This window comes from Convolutriloba macropyga, chromosome 8 (assembly GCF_964194025.1).
Source record: "Convolutriloba macropyga chromosome 8, txConMacr16.3, whole genome shotgun sequence".
Lineage (NCBI taxonomy): Eukaryota > Metazoa > Xenacoelomorpha > Acoela > Convolutidae > Convolutriloba > Convolutriloba macropyga.
Window position 1 is genome coordinate 48114013 of NC_134475.1, and position 19389 is coordinate 48133401.

The 19389-nt window shown below is 35.8% G+C and overlaps 1 protein-coding gene across 1 annotated transcript in view; it reads right to left on the reverse strand.

Annotated features, from left to right (window-relative positions):
• The window catches only part of LOC142344776 (uncharacterized), a 41933-nt gene that overhangs the window by 9922 nt on the left and 12622 nt on the right, over positions 1-19389 (reverse strand). Inside the window, exons 3-5 of the mRNA XM_075396702.1 lie at positions 17620-17889; positions 4758-6493; positions 3724-4216 (exon numbers count right to left, since the gene is read on the reverse strand). Of these exons, the coding sequence (XP_075252817.1) occupies positions 3724-4216; positions 4758-6493; positions 17620-17889 (2499 nt within the window). The remainder of the gene's footprint in view (positions 1-3723; positions 4217-4757; positions 6494-17619; positions 17890-19389) is intronic.

Sequence of the window (19389 nt, forward strand, 5' to 3'; positions counted from 1 at the left end):
TTTTTCAGCTTTGCTGTGTGAACAAATGTAAAACGAAAAAAGTGCGTCAGACGACGAAACAAAAAACATAGCCGGAAGAATTCCGGAAGCCACTCGAGGCGTCAAAACTTCACTAACAAAACCGTAATTGCAGCGGAGGCCACTACCTTTTGTATCAAAACAATTAACTCAGTGCCTCTCCAGGTCTGCTCTAAAAAATGGTGAAACTTAAACCACTGTCACCAAGAGAAACAAAATGCAGCAAAATTTTATATTATTGAAAACGTTTGGGAACGTTAAAAAATCCGAAATAATTAAAGTGGTAAAAAAACTGACAGTCAGAAAAACCTGACAAGGTTATCAATTGCCCTCAAATAATTCATGATTCTAATCTGAATAATATCGCGAAAGCAAACGGCAGATAATAATCTTAGAAACTAAGTTAAATCTTTTCAAAAAAGAAAGCTCAAATTTAAGAATCAGAAAACACCTATAATTACACTTCTAATCAATGCAATTAAGACAAAAAACAACAAACACTGGTTCCTTTTTGTACATATGATAGTAGGCACAATGTAAGGAACACCGTAACAAAAAGACATGATTTTTGAAAATTAAAATTCAATTTAAAAAATTCAAGAAAAACGAATACATTTCATTGTTCAGCATTCAAGACATAGAAAAGATAACTAGTCATCCGATACAAAGATCTCTCTTCCTGAAGAGAACAAAAAAATAGGAAAAAGCAGAATTCATAAATACGAAACATTAAAACATTTTGCAAAAAAAATGTCACAAAACTTTTAAGACTGCATCTATGAAAAAGATTTAACTGTTTTTCAAAAACTTAAAGCCAAAAAAAGAGTGAATTTTTATTGAAATGAAGTTAAGGTCCCTCATGTTGCACAAAAAGACTATCTCTAGCAATAACAACCAAAATACAAACAAAAAAACTGACGAAAATCGAAAAAAAAACGACCAAAATCGGATTAGCATATGTACAATTTTATAAAACAAAATTACATCGAGGTAAAAAGAGGCATTGAGTATATGAATTGTCAACGGGAAGTTGTCATTTTGACTGATTTTTGACAGAAAGACGGCTAAAAGATCCAAAAATGAAGAAAATAATAGGAAAAAAGCCAAAAATTAATTAAAAAATCAAGAAATTTATGCCAATTTTGAACTTGAAACGCATTTTCAGGCTCTGCAAAACACTTTGTCATCAACTTCCGAGGTTGACATTTCAATATAGTATCGAATGAAATTTATTTCTACAAGAAACCAAATTAAAAGCAAAAAAATTGGGCCACTTAGACGGAAAAACGGCTAAAAACGGTTATCTATATGTGCCATTCAGTCAAAAACTACTTTTCAAAATCAAAAAGATCCAAAAATGAAGAAAATAATAGGAAAAAAGCCAAAAATTAATTAAAAAATCAAGAAATTTATGCCAATTTTGAACTTGAAACGCATTTTCAGGCTCTGCAAAACACTTTGTCATCAACTTCCGAGGTTGACATTTCAATATAGTATCGAATGAAATTTATTTCTACAAGAAAATTAAAAGCAAAAAATTCACAAGAAAATTCAACCAAATTAATAGCAAAAAAATTGGGCCACTTAGACGGAAAAACGGCTAAAAACGGTTATCTATATGTGCCATTCAGTCAAAAACTACTTTTCAAAATCAAAAAGTCATTAACTAAACGCAGCGCACGATCAAAAAACTTCTCTTGCTTAGCGAAAATGTGTTCACCAAGACAGCTTTTCTCACTTTCGCTTTTAGGTCAAAATGCCGCGTGAACAAATCTACTTCCTGTAAAAAACATAGCCGGAAGACTTCCGGAAGCGACTCGAAGCGTAAAAACTTGACAAAAAACCTTAATTGCAGCTGAAACCATTACCTTTTTTTAATAAACCGTAAACTCATTACCCCCCCTCCCGGTCTGATCTAAAAACTGGTGAAATTTAAACCACAAACCACTGTAACCAAGAGAAACAAAATGCCGCAAAAATATTTATTATTGAAAACGTTTGGTAAGGATAAGTGCAAAATAATTAGGATAGTCAAAACACTGATAGTCTCAAAAAGCTGACAGGGCTATCGACTGCCCTCAAATAATTCATGATTCTAATCTCAAAAAGATCGCTAAAGCAAACGGCAGATAATAACTTAGAAACTAAATTAAATTTTTCAAAAAATAATGCTGCAAGTTAAGAATCAGAAAACTACTACAGTTAGATTTGACATCACTGCAATTAAGACAAAAACAACATATACTTTTTTCTTCTAGAATATATGCTAGAAAACATGATTTCAAACTAATTCAAAAATTAAAATAATCATAGAAAAGCAACGGAGTAATATTTAAAGGCAAAAAATGATTAAGAACAATACCAAGGTCGGAAAAAAATAAAATAAAAAGTAATGAGTGGAAATTCTGGAAAAGGCTTTCTAGTAAACTCTTGGTACTGCCTTATGTTGAGTGAAATCAATTTCAACCCAAAGAAATAACGAAAATCTAAGAAAAAGCCGAAATCATTCAATTTGTTAATAACTGAAAAACTCAATATAACCATTATAAATGTAGGTGCCAGAACAGAGCTATAAGGATACAAGCTAGAATGTGAACATTATGGACACAATTTAAGGAACTCCGTAACAAAGACTAATTCTTGATTTTTGAAAGTTCAAATCAAAGTTTTGAAAGTTTAAAAATCAAATTTAAAAAAACAAAAAAAAACTAACACCATTTCATTTTTCAGCATTCGAGCCATGGAAAAGACAACGATTCATCCGAGACAAAAATCTATCCTCCTGAACACATCAAAAAAAGAAAAAGCAGAAATCAAACATACTAAACTTTGAAACATTTTGCAAAAAAAGGTCAAAAAAAACTTTTAGGACGGCATTTATAAAAAAAAATTAAGTGTTTTTCAAAAACTTAACGCTAAAAAATCATTGAAGTTTTTATTGAAACGAAATTAAAGCCCCTCATGTTGCACAAAAAGAATATTTCTAGCAATTAAAACCAAAATACAGACAAAAAACTGGGAAAAATAGAAAAAAAAACTACCAAAATCGGATTAGCATATGTACAATTTTATAAAACAAAATTACATCGAGGTAAAAAGAGGCACTTAGTATATGAATTGTCAACGGGAAGTTGTCATTTTGACTGATTTTTGACAAAAAGACGGCTAAAAGATCCAAAAATGAAGAAAATAATAGGAAAAAAGCCAAAAATTAATTAAAAAATCAAGAAATTCATGCCAATTTTGAACTTGAAACTCGTTTTCAGGCTCTGCAAAACACTGTGCTATTAATTTCCAAGGTTTAAATTTCAATACAGCATCGAATAAAAATCATTTCTACAAAAAACCAAATTACAAGCAAAAAAATGGGCCACTTAGACGAAAAAACGGCTAAAAACGGTTATCTATATGTGCCATTCAGTCAAAAACTACTTTTCAAAGTCAAAAAGTCATGCACTAAACGCAGCGCATGATCAAACTTCCCTTGCTCAGAAAAAATTAGTTCACATGGCAATTTTTCTCACTTTCGCTTTCGAGGTCAAAACAACGTCTGAACGAATAGTAATTCCGGTTAAAAAAAAAAAACCTTAAGAAAACCAATACTCCTCTTCGAGTCGTAAAAAAAACCAAGATCACCGCAATATAGCTACGCTCAGCTTACAGCTTCGCAGCTATAAAAAGCTTTTAAAACGATCTGCTTCTTACTTGATTGTTGCATGAGCGGAGCAGACGGAGGAGCCAGGGAGCACCCTTCGTACCAACAAGGAGCTTTCTTCACAGCACTCATTAGAGAGTCCGGCGGAGATCCGAACTGAAGAGACAACAACTCTACTGCCGTCTTCATGTTATAATTGAACTCCTGCAGCACATTGGTCAGAATATCCACATTCACGGTGGGGAACAACTCAGTAATGTGACTTAGTTTGATTTTGTCCGCCGTTCTGTCGCCAGGAGCACTTCGCGTGTCAACGGCGGCTGCAATCTGAACAGCTTCGATCTGGGCAGCTTCTGATCTCTCAGCTCGTTCCTCTTGATCCATGATTTCATACAAACTGACTGCTTCGCAAGCAGCCTTCGCAGTTTTGTCGTCCGAAACCAGAGCAGTTCGAAGATTCACTTTAGGAGGCTGTTTTCGTTTTGCTCGTTTGGCTTTTGGAGATGATGTTGAGCTTGCAGAGCTTGAGGGGCTGTCCAGAACCTAACACCACACTAACAACACATTTCGAGAAAATGCGAGCCCTGCAATCAAATATTCGTTTTCCATTTCATTGAAAATATGGGTTTAACATCGATAAGCAACAAGTGCACCAAAAACTAAAGGAAGGTAATGAATCAACTTCGCTCACTCGTTATTCTGGTCATTTACTTTATTCACAAAGTTGGAACAATCCTAAAAATATTCTGAAAATCGTTTTGCATATAGCGCCAAAAAAGAAGCAATTGCTACTTCAGAAGTAAAACATCGTGGACCAACATGGCAATCGGGTAAATTGCTCTTAAAAGATTGAATTGGGGCTAGCTTTATTTGAATTAAGCTGAAGGTTAGGAAGGCTAGGCTCGGATGGTAAGCGAGAAGTGGCCGAAAACCAGTTCCGTTAATAAAGACAATTAAGGTAGAAATCGTAAGAAAAAATCAACAGGACCCAAATGACTGCTAAACTTTATCTATTAATACACTTAGAGAGCAGTTAACAAGAATTACGTCACAGTTTCAAATTCTGAACATGATAACTACTCACTGTAGACGATATCTCGACCAACGAGGGCGGCAGTGGTAAATCGTTTGCAGTAACAGGTACAGAGGCCATAGCTGTCGCCTTCTTTGCTTCCCTGGACTTATCGGGTGAAGGTGAAATTTTAAGAACTTCCACTACTGAATCATCATGCAAAGAGTTGACAATTGAGGGAAAAAGACTCAATTCATCTGTCAGCCTCGGCGTATTCTGTGACTCAATAGGCGATCGTTTCCAAGCATCGTAGATCACTTTTAACTCATTTTCTGAAAGCTGTATACTTTTTCGCTCATTAGATCCTGGGAAATCTCCAAACAACGATGTCAAAGCGTTTTTCAGACCCGTTGTCTTGCCTAACTCAAGTTTAAATTTGACCTCCTTTGAGAACGGATCTACAATTGTGCTTTCAGACAACATTGCATCTCTGCCAGATGGCAAAACAGTCGAACTCATAATGTTCTCAATGACTGTATCTTGATTTTCATCTTCGCTGTCTTCGGAGTCAGATTCTAACAGATCAATGATCGGATTGGCATCCTCGGCAGGTTCGCTTTTCGGGAGGATTGTAAGGTTCCTATTGGAGCGATCTTGGACACTAATTGAGCTGTTAATCATCACCATTGCATCAGCTCCCAGAGAACTAGCTGTTAAGGACGCATCAATGACCTTCAAAGCGAGTTCTTTCAAAGTTGGTATTGCTCTCTTTATCATGGCAGTGATTGGACCGGTTGCTGAACTCGAAGAAGGACCAGCGACTTGATGATCGCTACAAGCATCGTCCGTATTAATCGCATCCATTGGTTGCTCTTCTTGCTGGTCACTGACGTCACACAACGTTTCAATCGCCATGTCGACGCTCCCATTATGAGCGATCAGCACATTTCTAACATTGTCCAGATTTTGTTGCGGAAATATACACAGCAGTGTTCGTTCATCTTCAGTAACGTCCAATTCATTGTTAGTAGTGTTTGCTAGAGGTGGCTCAACAATCTCTGCAACTTGTTTGTTTCTCTTGATAAAAGTGGTTCCAGTCGGTTCAAATACAGGAGCACTCACTGACAAGTTAGTCATTTGAGTTGTCATCCAATCTTGAACTTTCTCCTCGTTTCTTTTGTCCTTCTTTTTTGGGCCTTTGCTTCCAGTTGCAGCAACCGACACCGCAGGGTTGGGGTCAGAGGTTCCAAATGTTGCCTCAAGAAGTTGATTAAATCTGTCTTCGTGTCTGTTCCTTCTAGGGGAAGAAGAAGCATGAGCTGAAGGTGACTGGCGTCTGGCTGCTGTGTCGCACTTTTTCAAATCACTTACTAATTCACGTCTATTATCTTGTGCATTTAAAGTTTCCGCGTTTACAGAGACTAAGGTGGCGGTCGTGGACGACACTGGTAACTTTGACGACATGAAGAGCACGTTCTCTTTATTCTGCGAGTATGACTTTGGAACAGTTCCATTGCCCTGATTTTGGATTGCTGAGTAACGGCTACTATGAGGTGCAAAATCGTGACTACCTAAGGCACTGCTGGTTGCGACAGGAATGCTGCTAATTGTGCTCACAGTTGGATATGCTTGATGTGTATTCGATTCTGTTACACTTGTTATTAGTTGTCGGGTATTGTTGCCAGTTGTGATAGGTTTTTTAGGTCGTCTGCGATGAGCATATAAGTCCATGTAGTTGAAAATGGGCTCGTATCGTGTCAGCATGAACCTGATTTTGTCTTCGTCAACTCCATGGACCGTCTTCGTTGCTAAAAAGGAAACAGATGCTATTTTGGCTATATCTAAAAACGCGGCGGGACAAAACAGTCCCAAGTATGGCTGAGTGAATTAGGAAACGTTAATCTCCCAAATGCTATAATGGAATTCAACTCACTAAAAGGATTTATTGAATTTATCAAATTATTTTAAGGATTAGAGGTGGACGCAGACTGGTTGTAAAACAGAATGAAAGGTTTTTATTTAATTCACGAGCATACAAGAGTCCCTCGCGACGTTTGGCGTCATAATATCAGCAAATTGTGGAAGTAAACCAAACAAAACTATGGAAGTAAATCCAACAGAAAATGAAAAAGCTCGTTTTGGAAAACAATGGCTATAATAGGCGCATCCAGCTTACCGACGGCACATCTTCTTGACGCAATTGTATTAGAATTGGCAGAGTCTGCATTGGCAGAGTCAGACAACAAAATTGCCAAATTGAATTTATTACAGTACATAGCCATGAACACCGGCCAATATTTGCAGTCAAACGTATATCAAGAGACAGCCGCCCATATTACAGCCTAAAAATCAAACCAATGGACACCAAACAAACAGCCCATAGTGGTTACAAAACTCAAGCATTAATATTCAGGGGCATAGTTAAGAAAAGAATAATTAATTGCCACTTATTGATTTGCTCGAGCAATCAGATGATCGGTTCTGCGGTGGGACATTCTCAATAGCTTCAAACATCTTTTTTATCAAGTCTACAATTCCCGCTTCCGTTGACGACTTAAACTTTTCTCTTGTTTATGGTCTTCTTCCTGATAAAAAAAAGCTAAAATACTTCGCAGTTCCCTTTCTGGAACAGCAACAAAACATGTATTAATAGATTGCAAGGTTCCTTCAAGTGAATGAAACACAAAATCAAATTAGGTTCTCTGGCATCAGGAAAAATTACCCAGTATCGCAATACACAATACCATTTTCTTGGATGCAAAAACTTGGACACGATAGGGGTTCGAACTACCGACCTCCTGGATAGCAGTCAGACATCTACCGACCACGTTGCAATCACCCGACAAAGTTACAATCACGTTGTTACTCAACCGCTAAATCATTTTTATATTAGCAACAAATTTCATTTCAGAAAGAGCAATTAAAAGCATAGCCGGCATATTGCCGGAAAATAGCCGCCTTTGACGCGCTTGATGCGCATCGAGATTGAAAAAAGAAAAAAGGAGAGACAAATTGACTGCATTTTCTAGATTCTAGTTTTAACTAGATTCTAAAACAACACTTAATTCAGCTTCTAAACCAAAAGCTAGAAAGCTTAATACCCATATCAGCTAGCAAACACTCTAATTAACTTTGATAACCTAATTCTCAAGGACTTAATGACCGGGCTTTATCGTTTTATCCCGTCTCTTGATTTTGCTCTTTTGACTTTGAAAGTATTCACCATAATACGTAGTTCAATGCATGAAAAAATTTAAAATCCATTCAGTTGAAACTGAGTGAAGAAGGCCAGAAATCAAACGGTAAAATCGTGATTTACGTGAAATGAAAAACGTGATCAAAAGGTAATATGAATTTTAAAAAAGAGCACCTAAATAATAGACGTTTGAGAGGCTGACGGCGGCTATTAATCACTCAAAACCACAATGATACAATCAAGTTGATACTCAACCACTAAATCATTTCTATATTAGTAAAAGTAACAACGTGATGGTAGCATTGTGGTTTCGAGTGACTAATAGCTGCCGTCAGCCTCTCAAACGAGTATTATTTAGGCGCTCTCCTTTTTTAATTCCCTTGTGATCACGTTTTTCGTTTTAAACACGTCAGGATTTTCCCGTTTGACTCCTGACTTACTTCACTCAGGTTCAACTGAATGGATTTTAAATTTTTTCATGCATTGAACTATGCAATATAGTGAATACGGTCAAAGTCAAAAGAGCAAATCAAAAGAGACGGGATAAACCGATAAATTTTATTTCAGAATGAAAGCAAATGAAAACACTAAAAATGAAGAAGTGAAGCTTGAAAAAGTCACTTGAGAAGTCACGGAATGTCGTAGAACAAAACAGCAGAATTAGTCCAGCAAAAATTTTGCATTAAAAAAAACCAAATTGTTTACATTAATTGCTCCTAACTTCGATCGAGAACAATTAAATATATTACGAATAAACTAGCTCAGCTCAGTTTACAGCTTCTCAACTATAACAAACAAAGCTGAAGAGTGCCAGCAAATAGCCACGGTAGATTTATGAAAAAATCGCAGAGAAATTGTCTTCTTTATTAATTACTGAGATGTTGCGTTCTGATAAAGAAACTGTATAACTTATTGATGTTTCCATCAGCTTTTTTCAAAAAATTTTGAATCAGAGTGAATAACACTCCGTTGACCTTATCTATTTGAATTGAAGTAAAGAAAATTATTTTTAAGATGAGGAAAGTCGTTTTTGAGTTAACAAAACTTAATAAAACGAATGAACAAAAAATTCCTATCACTAAGAAAGCAGATTTGAAGTGATCGATAGCAGCGATGTACATAAATCTTGATACCACATTTGTATTATTGAAAACAATTGCTAACGTTGAACAAGGGCCCAAATTCTTAGGAGGGACAAATACGGTTGTAATAACTCTTGATAATGGCATTTATAACTTAAGACCGCTGCAATGAACTCTGCGGCCAAAAAGACTTTGTGAGAAGATAAGGGAAAGTTCTTGGCAACTAGTCTGAATTAAAAACTGAAATTTAAATTAAAATAACCTTACTCTCAAGGACTTAATGACCGGGCCTTATCTGTTTCGCCCGTCTCTTTTGAATTTGCTCTTTTGACTTTGACCGTATTCACTATATTGCGTAATTCAATGCATGAAAGAATTTAAAATCCACTCAGTCGAAACACTAAGATATAAGTCAGAAGTCAAACGGTAAAATCGTTTGAGGGGCTGACGGCGGCTATTAATCACTAAAAACCACAATGATACAATCAAGTTGTTACTCAACTACTAAATCATTTCCATATTAGTAACAATAACAACGTAATTGTAGCATCGTGGTTTTGAGTGACTAATAGCCTCCGTCAGCCTCTCAAACGACTAGTATTTAGGCGCTCTCTTTTTCTTAATTCCCTTGTGATCACGTTTTTCGTTTTAAATACGTCACGATTGTCCCGTTTGACTCCTGACTTACTTCACTCAGGTTCAACTGAATGGATTTTAAATTTTTTCATGCATTGAACTATGCAATATAGTGAATACAGTCAAAGTCAAAAGAGCAAATCAAAGTCAAAAGAGCAGATTTTATTTCAGAATGAGAGAAATTTAAATCACTCAAAATGAAGAATTGAAAGTTGAAAAAGTCACTTGAGAAGTCACGGAATGTCCTAGAACAAAACAGCTGAATTAGTCCAGCAAAAATTTTGCATTAAAAAAACAATATGTTTACATTAATTGCTTCAAACTTCGATCGAGAACAATTAAAAATATTACAACTAAACTATCTCAGCTCAGTTCACAGCTTCGCAGCTATAACAAACAAAGCTGGAAGAGTGCCGGCATATAGCCGCGGCAGATTTGAGGAAAAATCGCAGAGAAATTGTCTTCTTTATTAATGACTGAGATGTTGCGTTCTGATAAAGAAAATGTATATCTTATTGATGTTTCCATTAGCTTCTCTCTCAAAAAAAATTGAATCAGAGTGAATAACACTCCGTTGACCTTATCCATTTGAATTGAACTAAAGAAAATTATTTTTAAGGTGACCAAAGTCGTTTTTCAGTTAACAAAACATTTAATAATGCGAATGAACAAAAAAGTCGCAACAATAAGAAAGCAGATTTGAAGTGACCGATAGCAGCGATATACATAAATCTTGATACCACATTTGTATTATTGAAAACAATTGCTAACGTTGAACAAGGGCCCAAATCCTTAGGAGGGACAAATACAGTTGTGATAACTCTTGATTATGGCATTAATAACTTAAGAACACTGCAATGAACTCTGCGGCCAAAAAGACATTGTGAGAAGAAAAGGAAAAATTCTAGGCAACTGGTCAGAATTAAAAATTGAAATTAAATTAAAATAAACTTTTTCTCAAGGACTTAATGACCGGGCCTTATCTGTTTAGCCCGTCTCTTTTAAACTTGCTCTTTTGACTTTGACCGTATTCAATATATTGCGTAATTCAATGCATGAAAGTAATTGAAACCAATGCAGTTGAAACAATAAGATGTAAGTCAGAAGTCAAACGGTAAAATTGTTGCTTATGTAAAACGAAAAACGTGATGAAAAGGTTAAGCGATTTTACAACAAAGGAGAGCGCCTAAACAATAGCCGTTTGAGAGGTTGACGGCGGCTATTAATCACTCAAAACCACAATGCTACAACCACGTTGTTACTCAACCACTAAATCAACCTTATGTTAGCAACAAACTTCAATTAAGAATGAGAGCAAATGAAATCACTAAAAATGAAGAAGCGAAGCTTGAAAAAGTCACTTGAGAAGTCACGGATTGTCCTAGAACAAAACAGCAGAATTAGTCCAGCAAAAATTTTCCATTAAAAAAACCAACGTGTTTACATTAATTGCTTCAAACTTCGTTCGAGAACAATTAAATATATTACGACTAAAATAACTCAGCTCAGTTTACAGCTTCTCAACTATAACAAACAAAGCTGGAAGAGTGCCACCAAATAGCCGCGGTAGCCTTGAGGAAAAATCGCAGAGAAATTGTCTCCTTAATTAATGACTGAGATGTTGCGTTCTGATAAAGAAAGTGCATAACTTATTGATGTTTTCATTAGCTTCTCTCAAAAAACATTGAATCAGAGTGAATAAAACTCCGTTGAATTTATCTATTTGAATTGAAGTAAAGAAAATTATTTTTAAGGTAAGGAAAGTGGTTTTTGCGTTAACAAAACATTTAATAAAGCGAATGAGCAAAAAAGTCGCATCACTAAGAAAGCAGATTTGAAGTGATCGATAGCAGCGATGTACACAAATCTTGATACCACAATTGTATTATTGAAAACAATTGGTAACGTTGAACAAGGGCCCAAATTCTTAGGAGGGACAAATACGGTTGTGATAACTCTTGATAATGGTATTAATAACTTAAGAACGCCGCAATGTACTCTGCGACCGAAAACACATTGTGGGAAGATAAGGGAAAATTCTTGGCAACTGGTCTGAATTAAAAACTGAAATTTAAATTAAAATAACCTTATTCTCAAAGACTTAAAGACCGAGTCTTATCTGTTTAACCCGTCTCTTTTGAATTTGCTCTTTTGACTTTGACCGTATTCACAATATTGCGCAATTCAATGCATGAAAGAATTTGAAATCCATTCAGCTAAAACACTAAGATGTAATTCAGAAGTCAAACGGTAAAATAGTGAATTATGTAAAACGAAAACCGTGATCAAAAGGTAAAGCAAATTTATAAAAGGAGAGCGCCTAAACAATAGCCGTTTGAGAGGTTGATGGCGGTTACTAATCACTCAAAACCACAACGCTACAACCACGTTGTTACTCAACCACTAAATCAATTTATATTAGCAACAACCTTCAATTCAGAATGAGAGCAATTGAAATCCCTAAAAAAGAAGAAGTGAAGCTTGAAAAAGTCACTTGAGAAGTCACGGAATGTCCTAGAACAGCGCAGAACTGATCCAGCAAAATTTTGCATTAAAAAAGACCTACACGGTTATATTATTTGCTTCAAACTTCGTTCCAGAGCAGTTGAAAACACTACTTTAATTTTTTTCCAGAGCTATTAAAAATGCCACCAAAAAACAATTTTTATAAAGAAAAACTTTAGCGATAACCATACTTTACGCATCTAAAAAAAAGTACAATTTTCAGTAAATAAAAGCATAGCCGGCATATTGCTGGAACAGCTGCCAAATAGACTTGCGTGCCGTTAAATACAGATAGAAACAGTCATGGAAATAAGATGAAAAAACTGTTATCACGACCACTAAAAAAACTCAATATCTATCATTGAGAGCATTTTGGGCTTTAAAAATTATTGGCAACGCAGAGGTCCGAAAACCAATCAGAAGCATTACTCACTCCCTTTGTTACACTTCGTCTTACATTCGATTTTATTTTAGCTACAGACAAAATATACAGATGCAGCAAGCAATTTGCGTCACGCAAAAAACAAGAATCAATGGTGGAAAAAATGACTAGAAACGTGAGGAGAAGGAATGTTCCAGAACGAATGTAAAACGAAACCGAGCGTCGGACGACGAAACAAAGAAACAAAAGCATCGCAATATTATTGCTCCTCTCCACTCACAGCTTCGCAGTTATAATTCGCCATTACAAAAATTCCCAATTCCTATTACAAAAATTATCAGTTCGAACACAAAATTTGTATTAAAATAACATCACGCACAAAAAAGTAAAGAGAATATTCAACTACTGTTTGTTTCCACATCAGATTAAAATCATATAAAACTCTTTAAAAAAGGATAATAGCGTTTTTCGGAACCAAGCTTGTATAGCTCAATACGGTAAAACATAGCCGGCAAATTGCCGGAAAATAGCCGCCGCTGACCAATTTGACGAACATTGGGATTGACATAAAAAATAAGAGATAGAAATTGACAATTTTTCTAGGTGTCAAAATTTTTTAATTGGGTGTGCAAATTCTCCATATTCAGTTAGATTCTAAAATTACACTAAGTTTAGCTTTCAAACTGAACGCCATTAAGCACAATAATAATGCCACCTTGCAACCGCTTCAAGGAAATTTGATAACCTAATGCACTATGACTTAATAACAGGGCTTTATATGCTCATCGTGTTTCTTTATCTTTTGATTTTGCTCTTTTGACTTCGACCGTATTCACTACATTGCTTAATTCAATGAGTGAAAGAATTTAGAATCGATCCAACTGAAAAAGTGAGTAAGGTAAGTCAGAAGTCAAACAAGAAAATCGTGACTTATGGAAAACGAAAAACGTGAACGAACGGTAAATCGAATGAAAAACATGGCTGGAAAAGTCCTGACCAACAATTCAAAGAATTTTCCTTGACTATACAAAACTAGACCTAGAATGGACAACTAATGGATTGGCAAAACCGTTAGATAAATGCAATGAAAACTTTGGAAAAACCGTAAACGTCAAAGTCAAATTGCTGCATGTGAACAAGAAGACATTCGAAAAAGCAATTTTTCATTCAAACGCCGTTTTCTCACTCTTTAAAATTCGAGTGAAAAAAATCACGCCACAAAACCACCTGCTTTTTCACTCTACTTCCTGTTTCGGCATGACTGAAATCAGTACTCCTATTTGACTTCAAAAATCAAGAAAATGTGTGAAAATATCTTTGGAAAAACCACCGGAAGATTTCCCGAATCGACTCGAAACTTCAAAGCTTCACAAAACTATTTGCATTTAAACATCGATTCTTTAGCTCACCTGGTTTTATTTAAAAAATTGCTGAAAGCCATACCGCAGTCATCACGAAAAAAATGCAGCAAAATTTCATTATATTAAAACAATTGGTAACGCTAAAAAATGTCCAATACTCTTACGATGGTCAAAATACTGATTGGATAAAAAACCGACAGCGCTACAAATTGGCATGATGTAAATCATGACGCTGGTCTTGAAAAGACAGAACTCCGCATTCAACTTTAATAGCCAAAAACACATTGAGAAAGCTTAAGGCAGATAAACATCTTAGAAACTAAACTAAACTTTCCAAACTATGTAAAAAAATATATTAATCATAAAAATAGAAAAAATAATTAAAGACAGCAAATCGTTTTAAGGCAACAATGAGACCCCCGTCTCATAAACAAATCGCAACCAACCAAGAGTAGTAATCAGCAAAAATTTTATAGGTGCAAGAGGAATGGGTAATCAGCAAATATATGTGCAAGAGGAATGCTAGAACGATAGATGCTAGAATGTAAAAAATTTGGACACAACGTAAGAAACACAAAAACAAAAGGACTACTTCTTGAAAGTTAAAAATAAAATTTAAAGAAAAAATGAAGAAGCCAAAAAACAAATACTTCCAAAATTTAGCATCCTAGATTGAGAATAATCCAAGAGCTATCCTCTTGTACAGATAGAAATTAAAGATCGGAAACGTTGAATTATTTGCAAAAAAGGGTAAAAAATAAAAACTTAACTTATGAAAAATAGTCTACTGTACTTGAAAATCTTAACGCCAAAAAATCATCGAATTAAAAATAAAACGACATTAAAATACCTGATGTTGCAAAAAAGACTTTCCAGAAAAAAAAACTAACATACAAAAACATGAGAAAAATTAGAATAAAAACTAGCAACATCGGATTGGCATGCGAACAATTTTATCAAACAAAATTAATTACGGTATAAGGTGGCATTCAGTGCATGAATTATGAATGGAAAGTTTCCATATAAACTGACTTTTGAAAAGACGGCTGACAGATCCAAAAATGAAGAAATTAATGGCAAAAAAAGCCAAAAATTAACTACACATAACCGACTAACGTCGGAGCGAATTGCTCTCAAACAACCAGCGAGCGGTTGTCTGCGTCAGTAGCCAGCTAAGGTTTAGTGAGGCTAGCTTTAGCTTAACTGAAGGGGTGTGAGGTGAGCGCAGTTGGGGTTCACCGGGGGATGGTTGTTGTGGAGGAGGGGTGGGGGGGGGGGGGGGTGGGGGTGGAGGGTCAACCTCTAAGAACCACCCTTCGAACCGAAAGTATAAGTCTCCAAAACAGTTACTGTGAATCGCATACTTTGAGAACAGTGAGCTCAAAGGTACTAACAGAAATTAATGCCCGCTGGGCGCTAGCTGTTTATCCCCTTTTCGAGGACGAAAAGTCAAATGGGTCAAACGAAAAATCGGTCATGCAAAAAATCGCATAAAAATAGACCAACAAGACTAATATAATTGCTACAAACTTCGTTTGGGAGCAATTAAAAATGAAGAAATATATGTTCATTTTGAACTTGAAGCTCATTATTCGGCTCTGCCAAAACTTATCAATTTCCGAGGGTTACATTTCAATATGACGTCGAATAAAGATTTCAACAAAAACCCAAATAACAAGTAACAACGGCAAATTATACAAAAAAAACGGCTTAAAACCGCTATCTATACGTGCCATTCTGTCAAAAACATTTTTCAAAGTCAAAAAGCCATTCACACTGAACGCAGCGCATGATCAAAGAACTCCTCTCGCTCACAAAAAACTAGTTCACACGGCAATTTTACTCACTTTTGCTTTTAGGTCGAAACGCCGTCTGAATGAATAGCAGTTCCGTTAAAAAAATTTAAAACCAATACTCGTCTTCGAGTCGTCAGAAAGACAGCGCCCCAATACAATTCAAATACTTAAGTAAAAACAGGGGAGCGTCTAAATAAAAGTCATTGAGAGGCTGACGGCGGCCATTAAACAGCCGACTAACGTCGGGGGAATTGCTCTCACGACCCACGAGCGGTTGGCTTGGGCAACGCGAGTCTAAATCAAAAGTTGGGGTTAGAAAGTTGGTGAAAATTAGCGTTAGAAAGTTGGTGAAACTTACTCCAGGAAAGAAGATACTTTAAAACTTGTTTTTGCATCATACTTCTTTAACTAATCCAACAAAGATTTGTCCAGATTGTATACAAAAAGCAAAAGTTCCCCGGAACGAAAGGCATCAGACAGTTCTTGACATTTTCGCCCCAAAATATTACACAATTAATCAAACGTGACATAAGATTTTTGTAGCCGTCAAATTTGCCGAGCTACTGTGAAGTCAAACACATTTTACAATTTGATCTATCAATTTACAGATGAGCGCGTCTTTTTGCATCCATTAATACAACAGTACTACATAAACACTTTCCATAAACACTCATGATTAAATCAACTGTTTGTTATCATGATTCTCTCTTGCCATTAATGCATTATTTCCATGGAAAGTAAACTTTCCATTAATGCTGGCTTTCATGCCCACTATTCAATGATAGACCATTCAATGATCAATCGAGATCCTCTGTATAAAAGCAAAAATTTGTCCGTAACACAAATTTTTACGCAAGCAAAAATGCATACGTATGTAAATTAAGCATATCAAACTACTACTTTCGACACTCGGTATTAATGATCGACTCGGTCTACATGCCTCAATTCAATCCATTATAACTGGGGAAAGTTCAAAAGCAGTAGTCTAATATAGAATTGTTCAAATATCATACCACTAACACCTAAGGATGAAAAGCAGCTGATTGGAACAAATACCTGATGCTTAATGTTGGTGGTTCACAGTCTACATCTCGTCTTCAAACTAACTGACAGCAAAAAAATCATGCCATTATTGAAAATTGCAAAATTAGTATCAACGTCAATTGAATCCGTTTTAGGTGAGACAAATTATAGCGGAAGCATAACCCATACAACAATGCTTCAGAGCTGTTTTCTCAGATTCACTTTTATCTAGATGTAAAACTCATCGTTGAAATAGCTTGTTTTAATTTTGCGCAATTAAATGTTCTTTAAACCTGAATATTTTCCCCTCAACTACGCGACAATTTATGTAATTCGAATATCAAAACCTAGATGATACTGAGATTAGTTGGTTTCGTTTGGTGTCAGGACAAAATACCCAATAAGACAAATACTCTAAATATACCCAATATTTTATTCTAATGTTAAAACTACCAGAACGGTTATTTAGCTAGCCTCAGCGACACGTGGGACTTGATATGAAACTACCCCGACCGAACAACATGGGACTAAATTATAAGCTTAATGAGAAAACGTGCTTGTAAGACCGAGTGCTAATTTGTAATCGGATCAATGAACGAAAAGATCAAAGCGAAAAAACTGGATACAATGGCATTGGGTATTTTGGCATTGCGTATTTTGTCATGCAACCGTTTCCTTTTTTCTCGATTGGCTGAAAAACCCACGTTCATTATTTTACCTCAGTAACTTTTCTCCCCCTGTAGAATATGATCATAAATAAATGAAATTTTTACATTTTTATGCCCACTCCCACCTCTTAATAAGGCTTGACAAACCCTCATAGGTGATAACACGCAGTAGTTTGTTCATTCCACGAGGTGCAGGGGGCCTTCTAAGTGGGGTTTTATTCTTAGCTTGAAAATGCCTTTTTGATCTCAGATATCAAGACTATCTTCGTCTATTTGCATACTCACCTAATACACGAACATCATCCTTCCACGGAGTTGAAGGCTCTTCGATCTCAATCAGATAGCCGAATTTCTTTGCAATTGATATGTACGGCCTCATTTCTTTGACTGTAGTGTTGGTATTATCAATAATTATGGGCGACGCGCCTTTCTTTGCACTCTGAAGAGTCCGGGTTCTATTCCACAGGTGAGCTCGACCAATGAAATCCCGGTTGTAATTGTAGCGACCAGTTACAGGGTGAACAAAGTAGTCATCAGCACTAAATATTTCCCCATCTAAAAATATATTAGACATTACTTATCAAATGTCACATTTCATTTTGAAAAATGTTGAACATAACAGGATCGCACAATGCTAGCGATCGAATGGCTAGCCAGAAAGTGTGTTGACAGATAAAATCGAGCCTTTGTAAAAATCGAAAATATTTCGCGCGACCACCTGTGTGATCAAAAACATTCAATATTTCTCCAAGCACTATGAACTCAGGCGTTCACAGTGACATACAAGGCTCTGACAATTAACATCGACCAATTGCCCTCATGCTTTCTGGGTCGCTAGTTTTTTCTGGAGAAAAAATCAAGTCGCTCACAAAAAACCAACAGAAACCAGAGACATAGCCGGCAGATTGCCCGAAAAGAGCCGCGATAGACGCTTGTGGCCAACCATGAATTGAAACAACTAAAGAAATAAGATTGACAGATCGACCAACAGCTTTTTAATAGACCACTAGACTTTTTGGGTTAGATTCGGATTGTCATTTTTATGAGGCACATTTGCTCTTCAAGGAAAAAACCCTAATGGGGATTTCTCAAAATTAACATTCGATTTTAAAACTCAAGACTCTAATAATCAAGAACTAGGGCATATAAGTTTGGCACTACTTAGATGCACATTATTGACCTTTAATTAGAAAATGTTCATAAAATTTAAAGTTCAATAAGTGAGTTCAGAAGTCATTTTGTTGGGTGAGGTAAGTTACATAATTGACCTAAAAGCAGAAATGACGTCACGAACACAAAATTTAACTGCAAAGCATTAGAAGTCACTGAAGTCATTGAAAAAGTCAATTCCAAGAGGTCAGGGTAAGACGAAACAAAAATCTGTTAAGTAAAAAAAACATAGCAGGACACGTCCTGACGTACAATTCAAAGAATTTTCATTGACTATTCGAAAAACTAGACCTAGAGCGGACTACGAGTGAATTGGGAAAACCATTTTTAAATCATATAGAGAATTGAAGAAAAAAACAGAAAATCGATGTCAAAATGCCGCATTTGAACAATAAAAAACACTAGCGAGAAATTCACATTTAATTCCAACAAAAAACTAGACCCAGAATGAACTATGAATGAATTGGTAAAACCATTTAGAAAAAAATCCTATCCAAAAAATCGAAAAACTGAAGATCAAAGTGAAATTGCCGCATGTGAACAAAAAACCACTAGCAAGAAAGCGATTTCTTTGTTCAAACACCATTTTCTCACTCTACTTTTAGAACATACCCAGCAGAATGCCGGAAAACAGCCGCCGTTGATTCCCATAACTCTATTGGGATTGAAAGAAAAGAAAATATCAACAAAAATTGATTTTTGTATAAAAACATTTTAAGCGCGATTTATTCTGATGTCATTTCGTAATTGAACATACTCCTGTCTCTCAGTGAGAGGCTACAGGGACTAGCATCAATGCCAAAAAGCATTATAGATAGTAACTAAAACTTATGAGAACAAAGTTCAAGTATCGGGCATCTAAAAAGTATCGGGCTTTATGGGTTT